The sequence below is a fragment of the Syngnathus typhle genome, linkage group LG7, assembly GCF_033458585.1.
Source record: "Syngnathus typhle isolate RoL2023-S1 ecotype Sweden linkage group LG7, RoL_Styp_1.0, whole genome shotgun sequence".
NCBI classification, from domain to species: domain Eukaryota; kingdom Metazoa; phylum Chordata; class Actinopteri; order Syngnathiformes; family Syngnathidae; genus Syngnathus; species Syngnathus typhle.
Window position 1 is genome coordinate 12733559 of NC_083744.1, and position 16747 is coordinate 12750305.

The 16747-nt window shown below is 40.9% G+C and overlaps 3 protein-coding genes across 4 annotated transcripts; 1 reads left to right on the plus strand and 2 right to left on the minus strand.

The window, feature by feature from the left end:
- Positions 1 to 169: 169 nt before the first annotated feature.
- Positions 170 to 1951, minus strand: chtf8 (CTF8, chromosome transmission fidelity factor 8 homolog (S. cerevisiae)). Its single transcript, XM_061283767.1, has 3 exons — positions 1817 to 1951; positions 1588 to 1711; positions 170 to 708 (listed from the first exon to the last, which is right to left on the minus strand). The coding sequence occupies exons 1-3, from the start codon at positions 1834 to 1836 to the stop codon at positions 445 to 447; spliced, it is 408 nt and encodes a 135-aa protein (XP_061139751.1). The 5' UTR covers positions 1837 to 1951; the 3' UTR covers positions 170 to 444.
- Positions 1951 to 8224, plus strand: utp4 (UTP4 small subunit processome component). Of its 2 annotated transcripts, XR_009714996.1 has the most exons (17): positions 1951 to 2365; positions 2988 to 3176; positions 3266 to 3350; positions 3464 to 3553; positions 3653 to 3864; positions 4124 to 4295; positions 4652 to 4743; positions 4864 to 4960; positions 5731 to 5795; positions 6102 to 6221; positions 6382 to 6538; positions 6705 to 6811; positions 6899 to 6994; positions 7101 to 7286; positions 7378 to 7488; positions 7755 to 7957; positions 8066 to 8224. XR_009714996.1 is itself a non-coding variant. In XM_061283764.1 (16 exons), exons 1-16 carry the CDS (start codon positions 2207 to 2209, stop codon positions 7869 to 7871), a joined length of 2055 nt encoding a protein of 684 aa, XP_061139748.1. In that variant the 5' UTR covers positions 1951 to 2206; the 3' UTR covers positions 7872 to 8008. The 2 variants fall into 2 exon arrangements, 1 of the variants encoding a protein (XP_061139748.1); XM_061283764.1 differs by lacking the exon at positions 8066 to 8224 and having other exon boundaries at positions 7755 to 8008.
- Positions 8225 to 8339: 115 nt separating this feature from the next.
- il17c (interleukin 17c) lies at positions 8340 to 13915 on the minus strand. Its single transcript, XM_061283765.1, has 3 exons — positions 13731 to 13915; positions 13429 to 13658; positions 8340 to 9234 (listed from the first exon to the last, which is right to left on the minus strand). The coding sequence occupies exons 1-3, from the start codon at positions 13785 to 13787 to the stop codon at positions 8988 to 8990; spliced, it is 534 nt and encodes a 177-aa protein (XP_061139749.1). The 5' UTR covers positions 13788 to 13915; the 3' UTR covers positions 8340 to 8987.
- Between the last annotated feature and the right edge of the window lie 2832 nt (positions 13916 to 16747).

Sequence of the window (16747 nt, forward strand, 5' to 3'; positions counted from 1 at the left end):
TGCTTTTGGCCGATAACACTCATGGACGATCCGTATCGGTAGCACAAAATACTGATTGGAACATCCCTACGATATAGTGTATACTGATCAAACCTAACGTCTGGTCTTGGGTAGAACCTTTTTTTAGGAAAAGGCAAGTTTCCGACAAAAAAAAATCCAAGCTGACACGTCTACTTACTTGCTTTAATGCTTTGCCCCAAAACAGTCAAGTATCAAAACAGAAATGCTAAATCTCAATACGACATTAAATGACAACAGCATTTGGAAATACGGCCTCAATTGACTAAGCTTTGACATGATTGTCAAAGTTTTTTTTTTTTTCTCTTGAAGACAGGTCAGCCTAAACACATCATGGCATTAGCTGAAAAATTCAGTTAGGGTTGCAGGCACAAATATAAAACCTCTGTATTTATAATATCGGCCACCAAATATACAGTTTATACATTATACTTTCTTGGGTACATTAGTGATGATGGGTTTGGGTCGCGTCTTAAAGATAAGTTTCCTCTTGATGAGTGCCGACACGGAGTAGGAGGTTGAGACATGCAGCTCGGTTTTCACGGCAACCTGGGAGGCATTGTGGTAGTCGGTGCTGTCCATAACGTCCTGTGATTGGGCAGGATGCTTAGTAAGGACGGCAAAGGGTTTTTCCAGTTTGACCTGCTTCCCGTACAATATGTGATGTCCTACAATTAACACAGGCACCCCCTGTTGGAAAGAGAAAGGACAACGGGGCGGATTAAAAATCAAGACAACCTAGAGAACAAGCAACTCTGATTTAGCGGGGAATTGGGTTTACTTTATCACAATGTCGATATTTTAAAGGGAAAAAAGGCCAATCGCAGGGAACAAGTGATTCTTATCAGTAGGTCTGGAGCCAGAAGTTCCAAATCGCTTATCCTCACAAGGGTCGCGAGGCTGCTGGAGCCTATCCCAGTTGACTTCGGGCAGTAGGCGGGGTTCAGCCTGAACTGGTCGCCAGCCAATCGTTTAAAAACGTACTTAAAATGTATTTTCAAACGTTTTTTCTAAGAAAAATTAAAAAGGTCTGTTCTTAACTTCTGTAAAATATGTCACAACTTTGAAACACTAGAAAAAGGCAGGCCCCAGGTTGATGTCACTTGAGACCCTCTGCTCTGGCCAAACACATTCACAGAACAATCACACCTATGGAGAAGTGAAAATATTTTATTGGGTTTGGAAGCGTTTTCATGAGTTGAGTGGGCATGTAGCAACCACAAAGTGGGTAGGGACTTGAATAATGAATGTATGATGGCTAATTTAAATCCACTGAGTCATTTTTGAAGGCCTTACAAAGACTATTGCATGCAAACAACAAACTGCATAAATAGTCAAACTAAGTGACAAATTCACTTTGACCTATGTTATTCACAAAAACAAATCTTATAATTAAAGGTGTTAAATGAGTATGAATCTATACGTTACCCTTATTTAGGGCTTTGGATATCAGCAATATTAGAATAATGTCATATATACAGCGCTGTATTTTAATTATTGAGTGTGGTTCAGTGTCAGCAAATATGTAAACATCTTCAGCATTACTAACGAACATTGTTCATCGTTTACCTCTTTGGTGTAAAGCAGGTCTCCCATTACATTACCTGCCAGACCAGAGTTGTGTCTGGAGATCATCTCTCCCTGCAGCTCGATCAACAGCCACTCAGGAGGACTGCTGCCATCAACACTTCCTCTACATAGACAGTCATAAATCAGATTAATACATATCGACAAATTAAATAAAAAAACTGCACGAATAGTAACGTCAAAAGTCAACAATAGAGCATTCGCTTTTTACCTTATGACTATTTGAACCATTGTGCACACTCGTACTCCTCAATTCGATGATGTTGACAGTCACGTTTCCCGCCAGACGCCGGTGGGCTGGGTCCCTGATTCATGACGTAGTTCCGGTTAGTACCGCCTGTAGGTTGTTCATTTCCGGGTCAGATGTTTCTAACGTGGCTGCCCATGTTTTCCAGCGTGTGTCAAAGTTGTGTGAATCTTTATTATAACGTGAGAAGTCGTAATCTTCAACGTGTTCTTCCGGCTAACTTTCACGCTCTTATTTCCCCCCCACACGTGTTAGCTGTTTGACTCGCTAGCACGTAGCGAAAGCACGTGTTTGCCAGGCTCCCCCCTACTCGTGTAGGAGCTACCTGAGCGTGGCTTTTCCCTTTCGAACAAAATGGGTGAGTTTAAGGTGCACCGGGTTCGTTTCTTCGACTATATGCCCAGCGCTATCAAAGCCATGGCGTTCAATAGCCGCACTGAGAGGCTTGCAGTGGCCCGGGCTGACGGGACTGTGGAGGTCTTTAACTTCACTGACCACTACTTCCAAGAGAAGGTAAGCTTGTGGTCAGCTCACTCAACTCTCACCTTGATTGCTGTATTCCAATTTAATGAGAAATGGCATTTAACAAACTAAGCATTCAACCACATTAACCATTTAATCAGATTTTTTTATTATTATTATTAAAGACATTTGCTTCCCCTTACAAACATCAACTTTCACTTTGGGGGGAAAAGTAAAATACAATGACTTTATTGTCATTGTCCAAATGAAATTGAGATATTCTACCAGTGGGGGCTGCTGCCACGAAAGACAGGCAAATGAATCTTGGTAATGTCCCTTTTGGTACTATTTAAAGTAACTTTTAACATTTTATTTTATGCTTTGTTTCTTGTTGACTTTGTACACTTGGTATGGATGTAGTTTTTTACGATTAGACACCTTTAATTTCCCTGTTGGGGATCAATAATCTAGCCATCCATCATTTTTGTGCATTTTCTTTGTACTACCAATTTGAATTGTCCTGTTTTTGTTTAAATAACATGATGAAAAATAAAAACAAATCTTGAATATGATTCTCCAATTGACAAAATAATCTTTAGTTAATTTAAAAAAAAAAGTTAAATTGAGATTCATCTACATCAAAAACAATGACCATTTCCACTCTTTTGGTAAGGTGATTCCTGGTCAGGATAACGCCGGCATTGAGGCTCTGTGCTGGGTGGGTCAGCGTCTCTTCAGTGCTGGCTTGCGTGGGGAGATCACAGAATATGACCTCGAGAACTTGCAGCCCATGTACACTGTGGATGCCTATGGGGGACCAATCTGGGCCATCAGCTGCAACAGCAAGGGAACCCTGCTGGCTGTAAGTTAGCACCTCATGGCTCACTTCTTTCTTTTTGTTCACTCCATATGTCAGCGTTTTAATTTGGATGGATGATGCATATTTTTCAGGTTGGCTGTGAAGATGGGACAGTGAAGATATTTGAAATACTCGAGGGCAAGATTCACTTTCAGACAAACTTCAATAGGCAGAAAAGTAAGACCATTTTTGAGAAAATCTTCGTTATTTTGCCAGCGCACACACACTGCATGTGTCTTGTGAAGACAACCTACAGCCATTGTGACACGTCTGTTACTGAAATCTTGTAGGTCGAGTCATCAGTCTTTGCTGGCATCCCTCTGGCACGCAGTTGGCCGCAGGCATGATGGACATGATCCGAATATTTGATGTTGAGACTGGTAATTTCATTCAAACTCGACATGAGTGTATGCCGAACACATGGTGCAAGGATAAAAATGACCCTCTTTTTTTCTTTTTGGTGGCTATGCTTATTTCAGGTCAGAGCTTGCACAGAATGCTTGTTGATAGGGCTGCGCAAGCATCCAAAACCAAGGAGGTGGTGGTTTGGAGCATAGTCTTCTTATCTAATCACACTGTCATCAGTGGTGATTCTGCTGGAAAGGTCCAGATATGGGACGGAATTACAGGAACACTCGTCCGCACTCACCTACTCGCCAAGTGTGACGTGCTTTCGCTTTCTGTATCCAAGGCAAGTGGGGCATTAGTTGAAGCAACACATTTCCAAATGTAGTGTGTCATTATTTTAGTCCAAATACATAGAATTCAAGATTCAAGATTCAAGAGTTTTTTATTCGCCATGTTTGAGCGTGCCAAACAAGGAATTTGACTTCGGTAGAACTACATAGATAAACATTCATTTCAGAGCATTATAAGGGATTGTTTCCAAAATCAGACTTTCCAAAGTATGTATGTATATGGTGCATGTAAATGAATTGCTTATCTTGCAGGATGAAAACAGCCTTGTAGCAGGAACGTCAGAAGGCACTGTTGCCCAATTTGAATTTATTTCCCGCTCCTTCAACCACGAAGATAAGGACTGGGTCCGAACCAGAACCTTTAAACACCATTCACATGACGTGGCGGCACTGGTTCACACCGAGACTGCTGTTGTATCTGGAGGTCAGTTTTAAGTTTTTCTTCTGTGGTTGCTCTGATGTATATTTTATGCTCCACCCCCCCTTCCTTTCAATATTTTATCAATTGTGGACCACCCCAAAGAGGATGTGTGGAAATGCCTGTTAATTGTGCTTGTTTTGTCGGGTTTTGGTTTGTTTGTTTGTTTGTTTGTTTTTTGGGTGACCTCATTGTGACAAAAAATGTAATATATTTTCTTCAACTCATAAACTCCAGCTCGCGCTGCCATCTGGAATTGAACTTTAATCTATAGAATATGGAGACACAGTTTGTGAAGATGTGGGATGACCATCGTGCGTTGAAAGCAGCTAAAACATTTGTTATGGTTTCCACCTTGTCAGGTATGGATACACAGCTGATAATTCATCCCTTGCTGCACAATGTGGAGAAGAATACACAAGAGTCGGCTCAGCGTAAAATAATTTTTCCTCATGTGAGTACTGTAAATTTTGAATTTATTTCAGGTAGCCACATGGAAATGGATCAGTTTAATAATTGTTTGGGCAATCACAACGTAAAATACAAATTGTCAATGTGGTTCCCTTCTATGTAGAGGAGTTTGGTGTCTTGTGCCAAGAAGTCTGGACTGCTGCTCTTCCAGTTCCCTGATCATCTTGAGCTGTGGAGACTAGGGGAGAGTGAGGGGCATGGTGAGAAGACAATAACACACCCAATTTTGATACCTGTGCTCATTTTGGATTCTCAAATATGAAGTGGTAATGTGTGGCCGTGAGGTATACCGTATGGGCTCGAATATAAGCCGGTGTTTTTTGCATTGAAATAAATTCGTCTTACATTTGGGGTCTAGACATTAGACCCATTGGCGACGCTAGATAGCGCCAGATATCTTTAAAGCGAATGCTGAACTGAACTCCCCAGGCCAAAGTGAACTCCTGTCACGAAGAATAAAAATAAAAATAGCGATAGCACGAAGAAGAAAAATGAAGAATAGCGGTAAGAAAGAAAAGAGAAGAAAATAAGAGATAACAGAAAATGGAGAAACAGTAGGTTTATTTACATTTCAAAACCCAGAAGCCATTCATTTACAAGTGTAATTGCTCTTTAGTTTACCAATCTAAATGTTCAGATATTAAGATGTGATAGACAGTTTTTGCATGATTTGAATGAGGCTAAATAACATGCTTTTTCTCTTGAATATATTGTTGTACTCATTTATTTCAGATGTACTGTAATTATTTTCTGTATAAAATTTAAATTTGGTGTTCAAAAAGTCCGATTTCAAACTTGACTCTTGAAAAAGAGGGGGTCCTCTTATATTCGGGCCAATACGGTGGTCACGTGTCTAACAGTGCAGCGCAAAGCACTTGAAAGCCCCCAGTAAAGAATGACAAACCTTTGACGTATGTGAGCATACTATAAACATGACCTTTAAAATACCACTATGTATTTTGTTGACCAGGAAAGCCTGGTGATAGTCTACCTTTGAAGAGGAAACCAGAGAAACTGCTTCATCTGAAGAGGAAGGTATGTGGTGTGAAGTCCACCAAACTTGAGCCCGATACTTTAGCGTGAATTGTAAGAGGATCTGGACTTGATTCATATACTGGCATTGCATCAATGTACGGGCCAATCTGAGATGCCAAACATTTCAAGCGGGTTATGAATTCCAAAAGTAGTGTTACGTGACTGCACATAAAGGCCACAACTTCTTCTCGTTGAGGACACTTATCTTTATTGACTCACTATGATTGCATATGGACCCAAAATGAACACTGCTGATCGGTAGAGAAACTTCTTGCCAACTCTAACGACAAGCTGTGATGTGCGCAGGGCGAAGATAATATTTGGTGCAGTGCTCTGTCTCCATGCGGAGAGTGGCTGGCATACTCGACTCTCTCCAGCGTGCGTCTGTACAGGCTACAGGTCCTCAACAACATCAGCATTACAAAGGTGACCGCCTCGATGCTGACATGAAACATGTTAAGTCGGACTTCTAGTAAAAGCATGAAACACTGTTGCGCCTCATGTACATTCTGTGTTTGATAATATTCATGTCAGACGACCTGGCTCAAGATTACTCACCTCTTGCCTTTTTTCTTCCTCACCTTAGGTTTCTAAAATACCCAAGATCCTTCACTCAGCCCAGCAGCTCTGCTTTTCCTCGGATTCCTCCAAACTCTTTGCATCCTGCAGCTTGTCATCAGTTGTTGTGGTCTCCCTCAGCCAGTCAGAGTGCAAATACATCCATACCCTTAAACCTCAGCCAGGTGTGATTGAAACTGACCTTTGTCTGGACACATCTGGCCTGCAATAATCCCTTGATTATGCAGTTGCTTGACTATAATGTATGAATTAAGCAATGCACTGAACCGGCAAAAAGTGAACCGCAACATATAGCGATGGATGACAATCCAGTGTATGTTTGTGTTTCAGGTTCCACACAGGCAGTCCACCTGTTGAATGCGAGTGACGATGGCAAATGGCTGGTTACAGCCAATACAGGCTGTGAGATCCACGTTTACAACCTTCAAAAGCTCAAGGTGATCAGAACTATATTTTGACCGGACACAAGATGTGTGCCTGACTGTACACGGCTTCAACTTGTTCCTATTTGCACGTGCACGTAGCTTCACTGCACGCTGCCGGTGTACAGTTCCTGTCCTACCGCCTTGGCCGTCCACCCAACCACTGGAAACCTCGTCACGGTGCATGCTGACCAGCAGGTGAACATCTCCGTCACCTTTGTTCATATCTCTTACTTGTGCAATACCCAAGATGAATGTTGCAATCACTTAACCTGCCCGTGATGTGTGCATCTCCGCCACGCAGATATTTGAGTTCTCTCTAGTACAAAAGGAATACACCGATTGGAGTCGCGAGCTGCAGAATCATGGGCTGCACCCTCTGTGGCTGCAGAGGGACACGCCCATCACCCACGTCGCCTTCAACCCCAAGAACTCGGCTCATATTCTTCTGCGCGATGCGTTTATGTTCTGCATCATTGACAAGAGCCTGGTGTGTGAACAGACTAAAATCCACCTTGATTGCCTTATTTTGTGGTGTGCGAAATTCAAATTAACAGGGCTTTTCTGCTTTCCCCACATAGCCCCTTCCTAAAGCAAAGTGGCAACTCTCCAATCAGATGGCACTAAGGAGTCTTCCCGCATTAGAGAGGACGAAATACAGCCATTCGTTCAAGATTTGCAAAACCTTTCAGGTATACTTTATGATGCTGATTGTGCAAGATAGATAGATAGATAGATAGATAGATAGATAGATAGATAGATAGATAGATAGATAGATAGATAGATAGATAGATAGATAGATAGATAGATAGATAGATAGATAGATAGATAGATAGATAGATAGATAGATAGATAGATAGATAGATAGATATGCAAGCAGGGAGGTGTTGAGTTTCTAAGCTTTCAGTTTAATAACTCAAAAAGTAGCAATGTTGACTTTCACACTTTGCTTCCACAGCCTCTTTTGAGTTTGTCTCTGCTGGACGACCAGTCCTTAGTTGTGGTTGAGCGCCCCCTGTCGGACATCCAGTCTCAGCTGCCTGCACCTGTACGACGGAAAACGTTTGCCACCTAAACAAAAGCACGCAAATACAGCTTTTCACCGACTTGTCAGCATAGATGTCAGAAGGTTGTTGCTGGAGCACATCCAAAAAACAGCAGGTTATCATTTTGTAAAACCATTTTGATAAATTAACACAATTATTACCCTTATTCTTGTTTGTTCTGTTTGCTGTTCTCTTTCATTTTTGTTTCGTCAACGCTGACCAGGCCTTGCACTAACTGACCTGACCTGTGGTTCGGCGATCCTGTTTACAATGCGCTCAGTATTTAATGTTGGAACATTTCCCACGGCACAGCTGAACACGGCACACTGGTTGGGAAACACTGAATCAGATGACCTTTCAATAACATGGTGAATAGCTCATATTTGTATCGTATTCTTTTCATATTCCTTTGCATTCAGGACGAACAACACAATGCAAATTCAAATGAGCAACACAAATGTCAGCCTAACAAAGAAACCCAGCAAACGTCTGCAAACCATGAGAAAGTAATGTCATCTTTATTTTGGTTGAATGAAGCTAACCATACAAGTCCAGTCGACTGGTCCCATTGGGACAATACAGACACGATATCAACATAGATACATCAATTCGCTGGCTTTCAATGTCCGATCTTCTTCGTTCACTCTCAAAACATCTAAACCTTGCAGAATAGATCAAACGAGTCCCGAATATTGTATGTTAAAATACCAGAACATCTTCATAAAAGAAACTTTTCTTTATAAATCCAGTCGACTGGTCCCATTGGGACAATACAAAGACGATATCAACATAGATACATCAATTCACTAGCTTCCAATATCAGATCTTCTTCGTTCACTCTCAAAACATCTAAGTCTTGCAGAATAGATCAAATGAGTTCCGAACACTATGTTAAAATACCAGAACATCTTCATTAAAAAGAAACGTTTTGTTTTTTTAAATACCCCTTATGAGACAAAATGCAGCACTGTAAAAATGACAATAAATAGTGTAGAATAAATACAAGTTGGTTCAACTTTGAACCCTGAAGTCTTGACTGAATTACAGCAAAAACAGAAAAGGTCAACTCCAATTGTTCTGGAATGGGACGCCAACATCACAAAATCCACATTCCAGCAGGAGATCATAGTTGACCTGAGATGAGACTACGCAAGAGAAGGTCTGGCGCAAGTGCAGCCCACCGTCACAACCACGGAGACAGGTTTCAAGTAGTACCTTTTCCCGTCATTGCAGCGCTCCTGCTTCAGAAACACTCGGGTCTGATTGACGGGAGCCGAGTTGTAGTCGTGGGTCATCTCGGCTCTCCCTGTACTGTTGATCACGATGCACCCGGAGCACAGACACTGAGCTTCAACGTAGGTAGGCGGGTAGTGGTCCTTCATGAGTTTCGATCTGGAGATAAACGACAGCGCAGAGTGAGCAACGCAGGCTCGGGGAGAACTTGCAAACTCCATACAGGGTGGGTCGGAGGTGAAATCAAACCAGCACCCTCCTAACTGTGAGGCGGACGTGCTAACTAGTGCCCCACCGACTCGTCGCCAAGGAAACAAATAGACGAACTATTAATGCATCTCCCTTTAAATTACAATATTAGTATTATTTGATCATGTATATACATTGTTTCAGTGGCTCAATTAAAAAAGGGACTCTTGTGGACAGCATCAGATTCACACAAAAAGAAAGTTTTCATGATTACAATGGTTTTCTAAATTCGGTAGAAATTAGCATTAACAGTAATTTGCTGTGTTTAATAATAAAACTGAAGTACTATACAGTACGTTCACTTGTATAAAGGCAACTGTTATGATTTGGAGACGGATTGGTTTGTTAAAAACATCACACATACAGTTATGATAGCAGATGGAGGTAAGAGCAAGAGGGCAATCAATAAAACAAAAATAACAGTAACAAAAATGAATTTGGTTTTCTCTCTATCGCATTGTTAAACAATGAGGAATTGATCGGAGCAAAATTAAAAGAATTTCAATTAGGGTCACAAACCTGTTTAAGTGAATTAATGAATATTAAAAAAAAAAAAAAAGCAAATGTATCTGATGTGTTAGCTTAGTGTGTTGTTTCCTTGGGGGGCGCGTGTGACCCTGGGGAACAGGCTTTTTTTTTGGCAGTACTAGAATAAAGTGTAATTGCGCGTTTACTACAGCAGGGGGCAGTGGCGCTCTCATTGTTACTTCTGTCACGTTTGCGACAGTGCAACATTTTACGACTTACAAGACAAGTTAGGATAGTCACGGTGGGGAGGGGGGGCGCGAATAGTTTTCTTCTTGCTAGGGGGGGGGGGGTGGCGTAACAGAAAATAATTGAGAAGCACTGGGTTAAATAAAGGTTAACCTAAAAAAAAAAAAAAAAAAAAGTGAACCCTGAACTTTGAACCCGCGGTGACCCCGCGGTGACCCCGCGGTGACCCCGCGGTGACCCCGCGCTGACCCCGTGGTGACCCCTGGGTGACCTTTGAATCCTGAACTTTCAACTCTAGTTAAAAATCGAAAATGTGCACATGACCCCGTGAACTTTGAACCGACCTTTGACCCCTGGGTGAACTTTGAACCGTAAACTTTGACCTTTGACCCCTAGCTAATTACGTTTTTTTTTTTTTTTTTTAAACCGGCATAGCAGAACGATCCATGGTCTTCAGATGCCGCGCTGTCGCCATCTCCTGGTCAGTTAGTGAAATGCTTTTGCTGATGTTTTTTTTTCTCTCAATTAAAACAAATCAATTAGCCAGTTGGTTTTCTTTATTTAATATCTATTATCAGACAAAACCAAATTGTGAATCAGTCACCTAGGCTATAGCAGAACAAACAATCCATGGTCTTCAGATGCCACGCTGTCGCCATCTCCTGGTCAGCTAGTGAAATGCTTTTGCTGTTTTTTTTTCCTCTCAATTAAAACAAATCAATCAGCCAGTTGGTTTTCTTTATTTAATCTCTGATATCAGACAAAACCGAATTGTGAATCAGTCACCTAGGCCAGTCGTAATCCCCTGGATTGAGAAGCCTTTGGGGGGCGCGGTGCTATTCCTGGGGGGGCGCGTGTGACCCTGGGGAACAGGCTTTTTTTTGGGCAGTACTAGAATAAAGTGTAATTGCGCGTTTACTACAGCAGGGGGCAGTGGCGCTCTCATTGTTACTTCTGTCACGTTTGCGACAGTGCAACATTTTACGACTTACAAGACAAGTTAGGATAGTCACGGTGGGGAGGGGGGGCGCGAATAGTTTTCTTCTTGCTAGGGGGGGGCGTAACAGAAAATAATTGAGAAGCACTGATTTAGACTGATATTGTCTGTATACCTGAATTTGCACACTCCCATTTTAACCTTCTGTCTAATTGACGTTCAACTTCGATAAAAAAAAAATCACAAGTGACTGAGCAGGTACTCCTTGTCTAATTTTCCCACAATTACTTTCACTCAAGCACTATTTGAGGGAATACTTTTTCCAATGACAGATCTCTTCCTTGATGCTATTCTGGTCACCTCTGCTTATAAATAGCAACAATGGTTTATAAATAGAACAAACTACCTCTGGTTATAAATAGGTCTGGGTTATAAATAGAACAAGCAAGCATTGTACGAGTCAAGATGATGCAATTTGTACAATGATGCAATGCTGCAAAAAAGAAAAGAAAAAAGATCCTCCCTGTACCGCCCACTTCGCTGTATAAATGACAAACTACTTCCCGAAGTCAGCTGATATTGGCTCCCGCACGCCCGCAAATCTTGTGAGGAAAAACGATCAGAAAATGGATGGATGGATAAAAATAGAAAAATAGAGTTTAATCTGACATCCACACTAATGTTTTTGAACGTCAAAATTTAATCGATAGGCGAATATACTAGCGAATGTGCTTTCAAGATGGGTGGGTTCGATTTCGTCACAGGATCATTTCCCACCTGCTGATTTCGCCACAGGATAATTTCCCACTTGTTGGTTAACTGATCCCTTTAACTTTGAACAAAGGAAACGTAACGTACGAGATGGTGAAAGTCTGGAAATGCCGTCATGACAACACGTGACACCGCTGTCAGATTCAGATCACGTGATCACGCGTCATCGTAGCGCGAGAGCGCGTCAGCGACTCGATAATTGATGGCACCAGTTGACACACAAGTCACACAGCAAGCAGTGTGACGTCATTTGTTGTCCTCATCAGAGTATCGACATATACACTTTTTTTTTTTTTTTAAATGTGAAAGGTGATGGACATGATCTAATACATAGCAGTAATCAAAATAAACATTCCGTTTTGAGGTGAAATTTCAAGAGGTAATCTGATGAACTTAATTAGACCTAAACTTCTAAATCCATGCCTAACTGTTTAATACTGGATTATATTTTGAACAGCAAAACCTAGTCTATCAATCCCAGTCTCTCTATCAACCTGCTATTGATTACTCTGAATGGCCACTTCCCTGCAAGATTATTTCTGTTTGAAGCCTTGCAATGGCAAGGTGCCATTTTTGGGTGGTGTGTCTGTCTCATGATGTCAAAATTTAAACAGCATGATAAAGAAAAGTGGTTAAATACCTATTTTAATTGAGCCAGGAAACACATTTATTTAATTGGACAAAGAACTGAAACATTATAAAGTTGGAAAAGGTCAAATTAAGCTGACCTGTAACTGTAAATGTTATTGTGCATTTCGGGGTGACGTGTTAGCTAAGATGTATTTTGATTTTGAGATCAGCACAGCTTTTAAGGTGAAGATAAACATTAGAGGATGAATCTCTCGCATGATAAACAAAAAATCATTCAACTTAAGCCATGCGGCGACACAGCGATGCCTTAATAATTAGTTTGCCATCAAAAGCCATTTCATAGTCTTGTTTTTTTTATATAGTTTGAGGTGTCACAAAAGCAAACATTATTTGTGTATTTGTGTTCAGTTTGAGGTGTTTAAATGAAAAGAGAGTCTACTCTTTTCTATTTCTAGATATGCCACGGGTGCCACCAAAGTGGAGCACCAAACACAATACAGTCAAAATGGACTAAAATGGCTGGCAGTGACAGACAAACAGGAAATTTGGATTTTTTTTTTTTATAATATAGTTATTGTTCATTTCCCTTTGACTTTAATTTTTAAACTCTAGTTTGATTTTTTTAATTTTATTTTTTATTTTTTCAAAAATGCTTCATTTTGGTTTAGTTTTGTTTGAATATTATTTTTCTGTAAATAGGTGGAGTATTTGTGGAGATCAAGACCATTAAAAGTATTGTGTGATATAGTAAACTACAATTCTCAAAGGACTGTTTGACCTTCCCTTTTGCACTGAACAAAATTTCAAATGATTGCCAAAGACAAAAATGATAATTATCTTCGCTACAATTAATTGGAATTAGTTATATAAACATATCATTTCGTTTCCGTTTGTTTTGATTTTTATTTAATTTGATCAACAAAAAGTTTTTTTTCAATTTCATTTTTTTCTTACTTTTTGTTAACTAGAATAAAAGTTAGGTGTAAATAATATCACAAGATTACTTTCGATACAGTAATTTCACATTTCACACACTTTTTAACTGTACAGGACATGCGGATGATGGTGATAAAGATGAAAAGGATGCTTACACGTATCTCCAGGGAGACAGTGACCTCTTTTCCAGGCCCCCACGCGAGTAGAGTTCCAGGGGGCATTCAGCGGGGGAGTCGTGGGCCGGTGGGTCCTCAACCTCCTTCGGCTGCGGGTAGTGGCTCGCCAGCTTCCTGAGGGCCACGTTCCTCACCTCCCCCTCCTCGTAGCAACCGTTCAGGTTGGACGACCACGCGAGCCCCACCAGGAGGGCCACCACGGCTATGATCTGTGTCGGAGGCAAAAGTGGTTGGTACCGCGGATGGGATGAGGAACAGTCGATTGTGACGTCCCCACTCACCTGAGTCTCCATCCTCTCTTGGCTCTCTTTGCCTGACTGTCTGTTGCTGGCAGACATATTTATTATTTATGAGCCAGCGGAAGCTACGGTGGCATGAGGAAATGGAAAGCAGGTGTAATTGGTAAAGAGTTTGGACAACTACCACGCATACACACTCACGCATACACACTCACGCATAATGGTGTTTACACGCTCACGAGTGTTTTGATTTGCAGGAGACGTCACGTGGTCGCTCCCCCCCCCCCCCCGCAAATTGTTAAACACAACAAAGATAATGCCTGGTGACGCATGGGGCGAGATTTCGTCATGTTGGCTATCGTTTATTATTTGCCAAAGTACTGTTTAACTACTTGGGTAAGAATCCCTTTGCATCGAGGATTGTTTAACCGATTTTTATTAATAATTTCCTCGCTGTAATGAATGTAGCCAATAATGATGGAAAGTTTCCCGTGCAGGAAAAGAAAGGGAGCGATTAAGATCAGTGTAAGCGCAAGCAAATTTCACAGATATATATATATATATATATATATATATATATATATATATATATATATATATATATATATATATATATATATATATATATATATATATATATATATATATATATATATATATATATATATATATATATATTAAATTGTTTTGATTCTTTAAATCCTGTTCGAAATAAAGATTCATTCATAAAATGTTTTTTTTTTTCTGCGTGAACTTGCCAATCGACAACCAGAAACCTGGTTTTAAGATAAACCAATCCAATCCATTACAAATGAACAAGTATACAAAAGATTTGATTGTAGTTGTCACTCTTATTTTCAGGAATTGTTGACAATTCACCGAGTATGCTTTTAAGTCCTTGTCACGTGAATAATTAGTCTTTTGTGACAGAGAACACGTTTGTTAACAAACCTGCCATATTTGTGTAGTCACGACATAATGACGCTGTGCTTGACGAAACCAGAGTGAATTGCTTACCTGTCAATCAAACACAGCACATGTGTCAAAGTCAAGGCCCAGGGGCCAGATACGGCCCGCCACATCATTTTATGTGGCACGCAAAGACAAATTGTGCATCAAATTCATGTGTCATTACTCGAATTGCAAATTGTCTTTACTTTTAATATCTTTTTTTTAAATATTTGACCAGTTTCTACTCGTCTGATTTGAAAATGAGTTATTTGTCAGTTTGTTTTGTAGCTTTTATCGTGTATAATATGAGGTGCTCATACGTTTATTTGGGTTGACAGTCACAATGGCCCTCCGAAAGAAGCTATGACTACAATGCGGCCTGCGAAAAAAAGGGGTTTGACACACCTGCTCTACAGCATTTTTCTTTTTCAGTATTTGGCAGAATGAGCAGTGAGTACAACGGCTCCACATACAATCAAGTAAACTATTGAGGACGTTCAATAAGCAGCCTCACGCACAAGTCATAGAGAAACTGCCTCCACGATTTTTCCGCCACAAGATCAACTTTGGTTCTTAGACGATGAGCCGATGCCAGATTCTCCCATGAATGCATGTAAACTTGTCCCACCACAACCTTTGTTGCTATTCAAACAAGCACATTCATGCCTACTGTGTTTCTCTACATACTGAATATAGGCAGTTACCTCAAAATCCCTGATGTCAACTAAAATGATGAAGTAACTGATACGGGTAATCCAAATAAATGAGAAATTCCTGAGTATTTTGGCCCACGTCTTCCACTTCCTAGACAAATTTTTACAGAGAGGCCAAAAATGAAATACAACCTTTCATTAAACATTTATAGTTCCTTATTCAGACTCTGTATACAACTTTAGGTGACTCACAGGTCATACAAGTGTGAAACTGACTGTACTTCCTCAGGCGGTTGGTATCCTTCAACATCTGCAATGTGATGCTGCAGATGTTTTACCAATCTTCAGAAGAGGGATGCCTCCTCTCAAACTAGTGAGGAAGGAGGGTTCTGTTGTGGGCATGGAGCTACCTAATCTGGCAGAACAGCTGGTGTTGGCCAGGCTGCTGTCCATCAAGGACAATCCTGTCCACCCACTGTACACCACCGTCCGTCACTGGGCAAAGGGGGAGCTTCAGTGACAGGCTGTAGACACCATCTTGCTCCACGGAAAGGCTGACGGGTTCATTTCTCCCCCATCCCGTGAGACTTTTTAACTAGTCGCAGAGGTTAAGGGTGCGTTCACGGTCATGATCTTGGGTCGGCAAATAAATATTGTTTGTTGTTTATATATATATTGACTCTCTTTCAGTAGCTCAGGTTGTAAGGACTTTTCTTTTCAAGAGGTAGGTGTGGTCAAGATGATGGCATGTTGGAGCTATTTCAGACACGCCAGACTGCTTGGGGTGGAGCTAATGTGGCTCATGCAGTCATTTGCTCGGAACCAAGTCACCTTTCAGTCACCTCATAACCTCATATTCGTCTCATTTGATGTGAAGGGAGCTGTTTTAAGTCATAGTACAGATATGTGACGTGGATGACAAGTACGTTCAAATCAACAACTGAAAGTGGAAACCTTGGAAACATTACCTCAGTGGACAAAAACATCAAGGTGGCGTGCAGTAATGATGTCAAAGACAATTTAGGCAAGTTATCTTTTTTTGGACTGCATGTCCATGTTGGGCTTTCCAGAAAAGCCACACATTAATTACTAACCCCCACTCTTTGCTGTCCTATCTAGCCTATGTACATGAACTGATGATGCCTTGTCTGATGAGGCACCAGAGACAACCAGAACAATCCAGTGATGATGATCCATGTTCCAAGAATGCTGTGACCTGGGTGAATGACAATATTCAGATGTGCAGCAAATGAATCACTTACTAGCAAGTTTGTATCTCTTAAAGCCTTATCTCTTCAACTTTGTCACTAACCTTTCCGAAAGTGAAAGCCACTTTGGTACTGATTAAGCCGAAGGGCTACCAGTTTGGGAAACTACTGGAAAATCCTCATTTGGATCGTAAGCTTGAGGTTGACCTAGTTTCTCTGGACAGCATGGCAAAAAAAGTCAACTGTG

Excerpts from the sequence above, each read along its gene's own strand:
- chtf8 (XM_061283767.1), bottom strand. The coding sequence starts at position 1,836 with ATGGTTCAAATAGTCATAAG. Across the intron at positions 1,712-1,816 it reads ATGGTTCAAATAGTCATAAG|AGGAAGTGTTGATGGCAGCA; the intron begins GTAAAAAGCGAA and ends CTGTCTATGTAG. Across the intron at positions 709-1,587 it reads ACCTGCTTTACACCAAAGAG|GGGGTGCCTGTGTTAATTGT; the intron begins GTAAACGATGAA and ends TCTTTCCAACAG.
- utp4 (XM_061283764.1), top strand. The coding sequence starts at position 2,207 with ATGGGTGAGTTTAAGGTGCACCGGGTTCGTTTCTTCGACTATATGCCC. Across the intron at positions 6,222-6,381 it reads ACAACATCAGCATTACAAAG|GTTTCTAAAATACCCAAGAT; the intron begins GTGACCGCCTCG and ends TCCTCACCTTAG. Across the intron at positions 7,287-7,377 it reads GCATCATTGACAAGAGCCTG|CCCCTTCCTAAAGCAAAGTG; the intron begins GTGTGTGAACAG and ends TTCCCCACATAG.
- il17c (XM_061283765.1), bottom strand. The coding sequence starts at position 13,787 with ATGTCTGCCAGCAACAGACAGTCAGGCAAAGAGAGCCAAGAGAGGATG. Across the intron at positions 13,659-13,730 it reads AAGAGAGGATGGAGACTCAG|ATCATAGCCGTGGTGGCCCT; the intron begins GTGAGTGGGGAC and ends CCTCCGACACAG. Across the intron at positions 9,235-13,428 it reads CTGTCTCCCTGGAGATACGT|ATCGAAACTCATGAAGGACC; the intron begins GTAAGCATCCTT and ends GTTTATCTCCAG.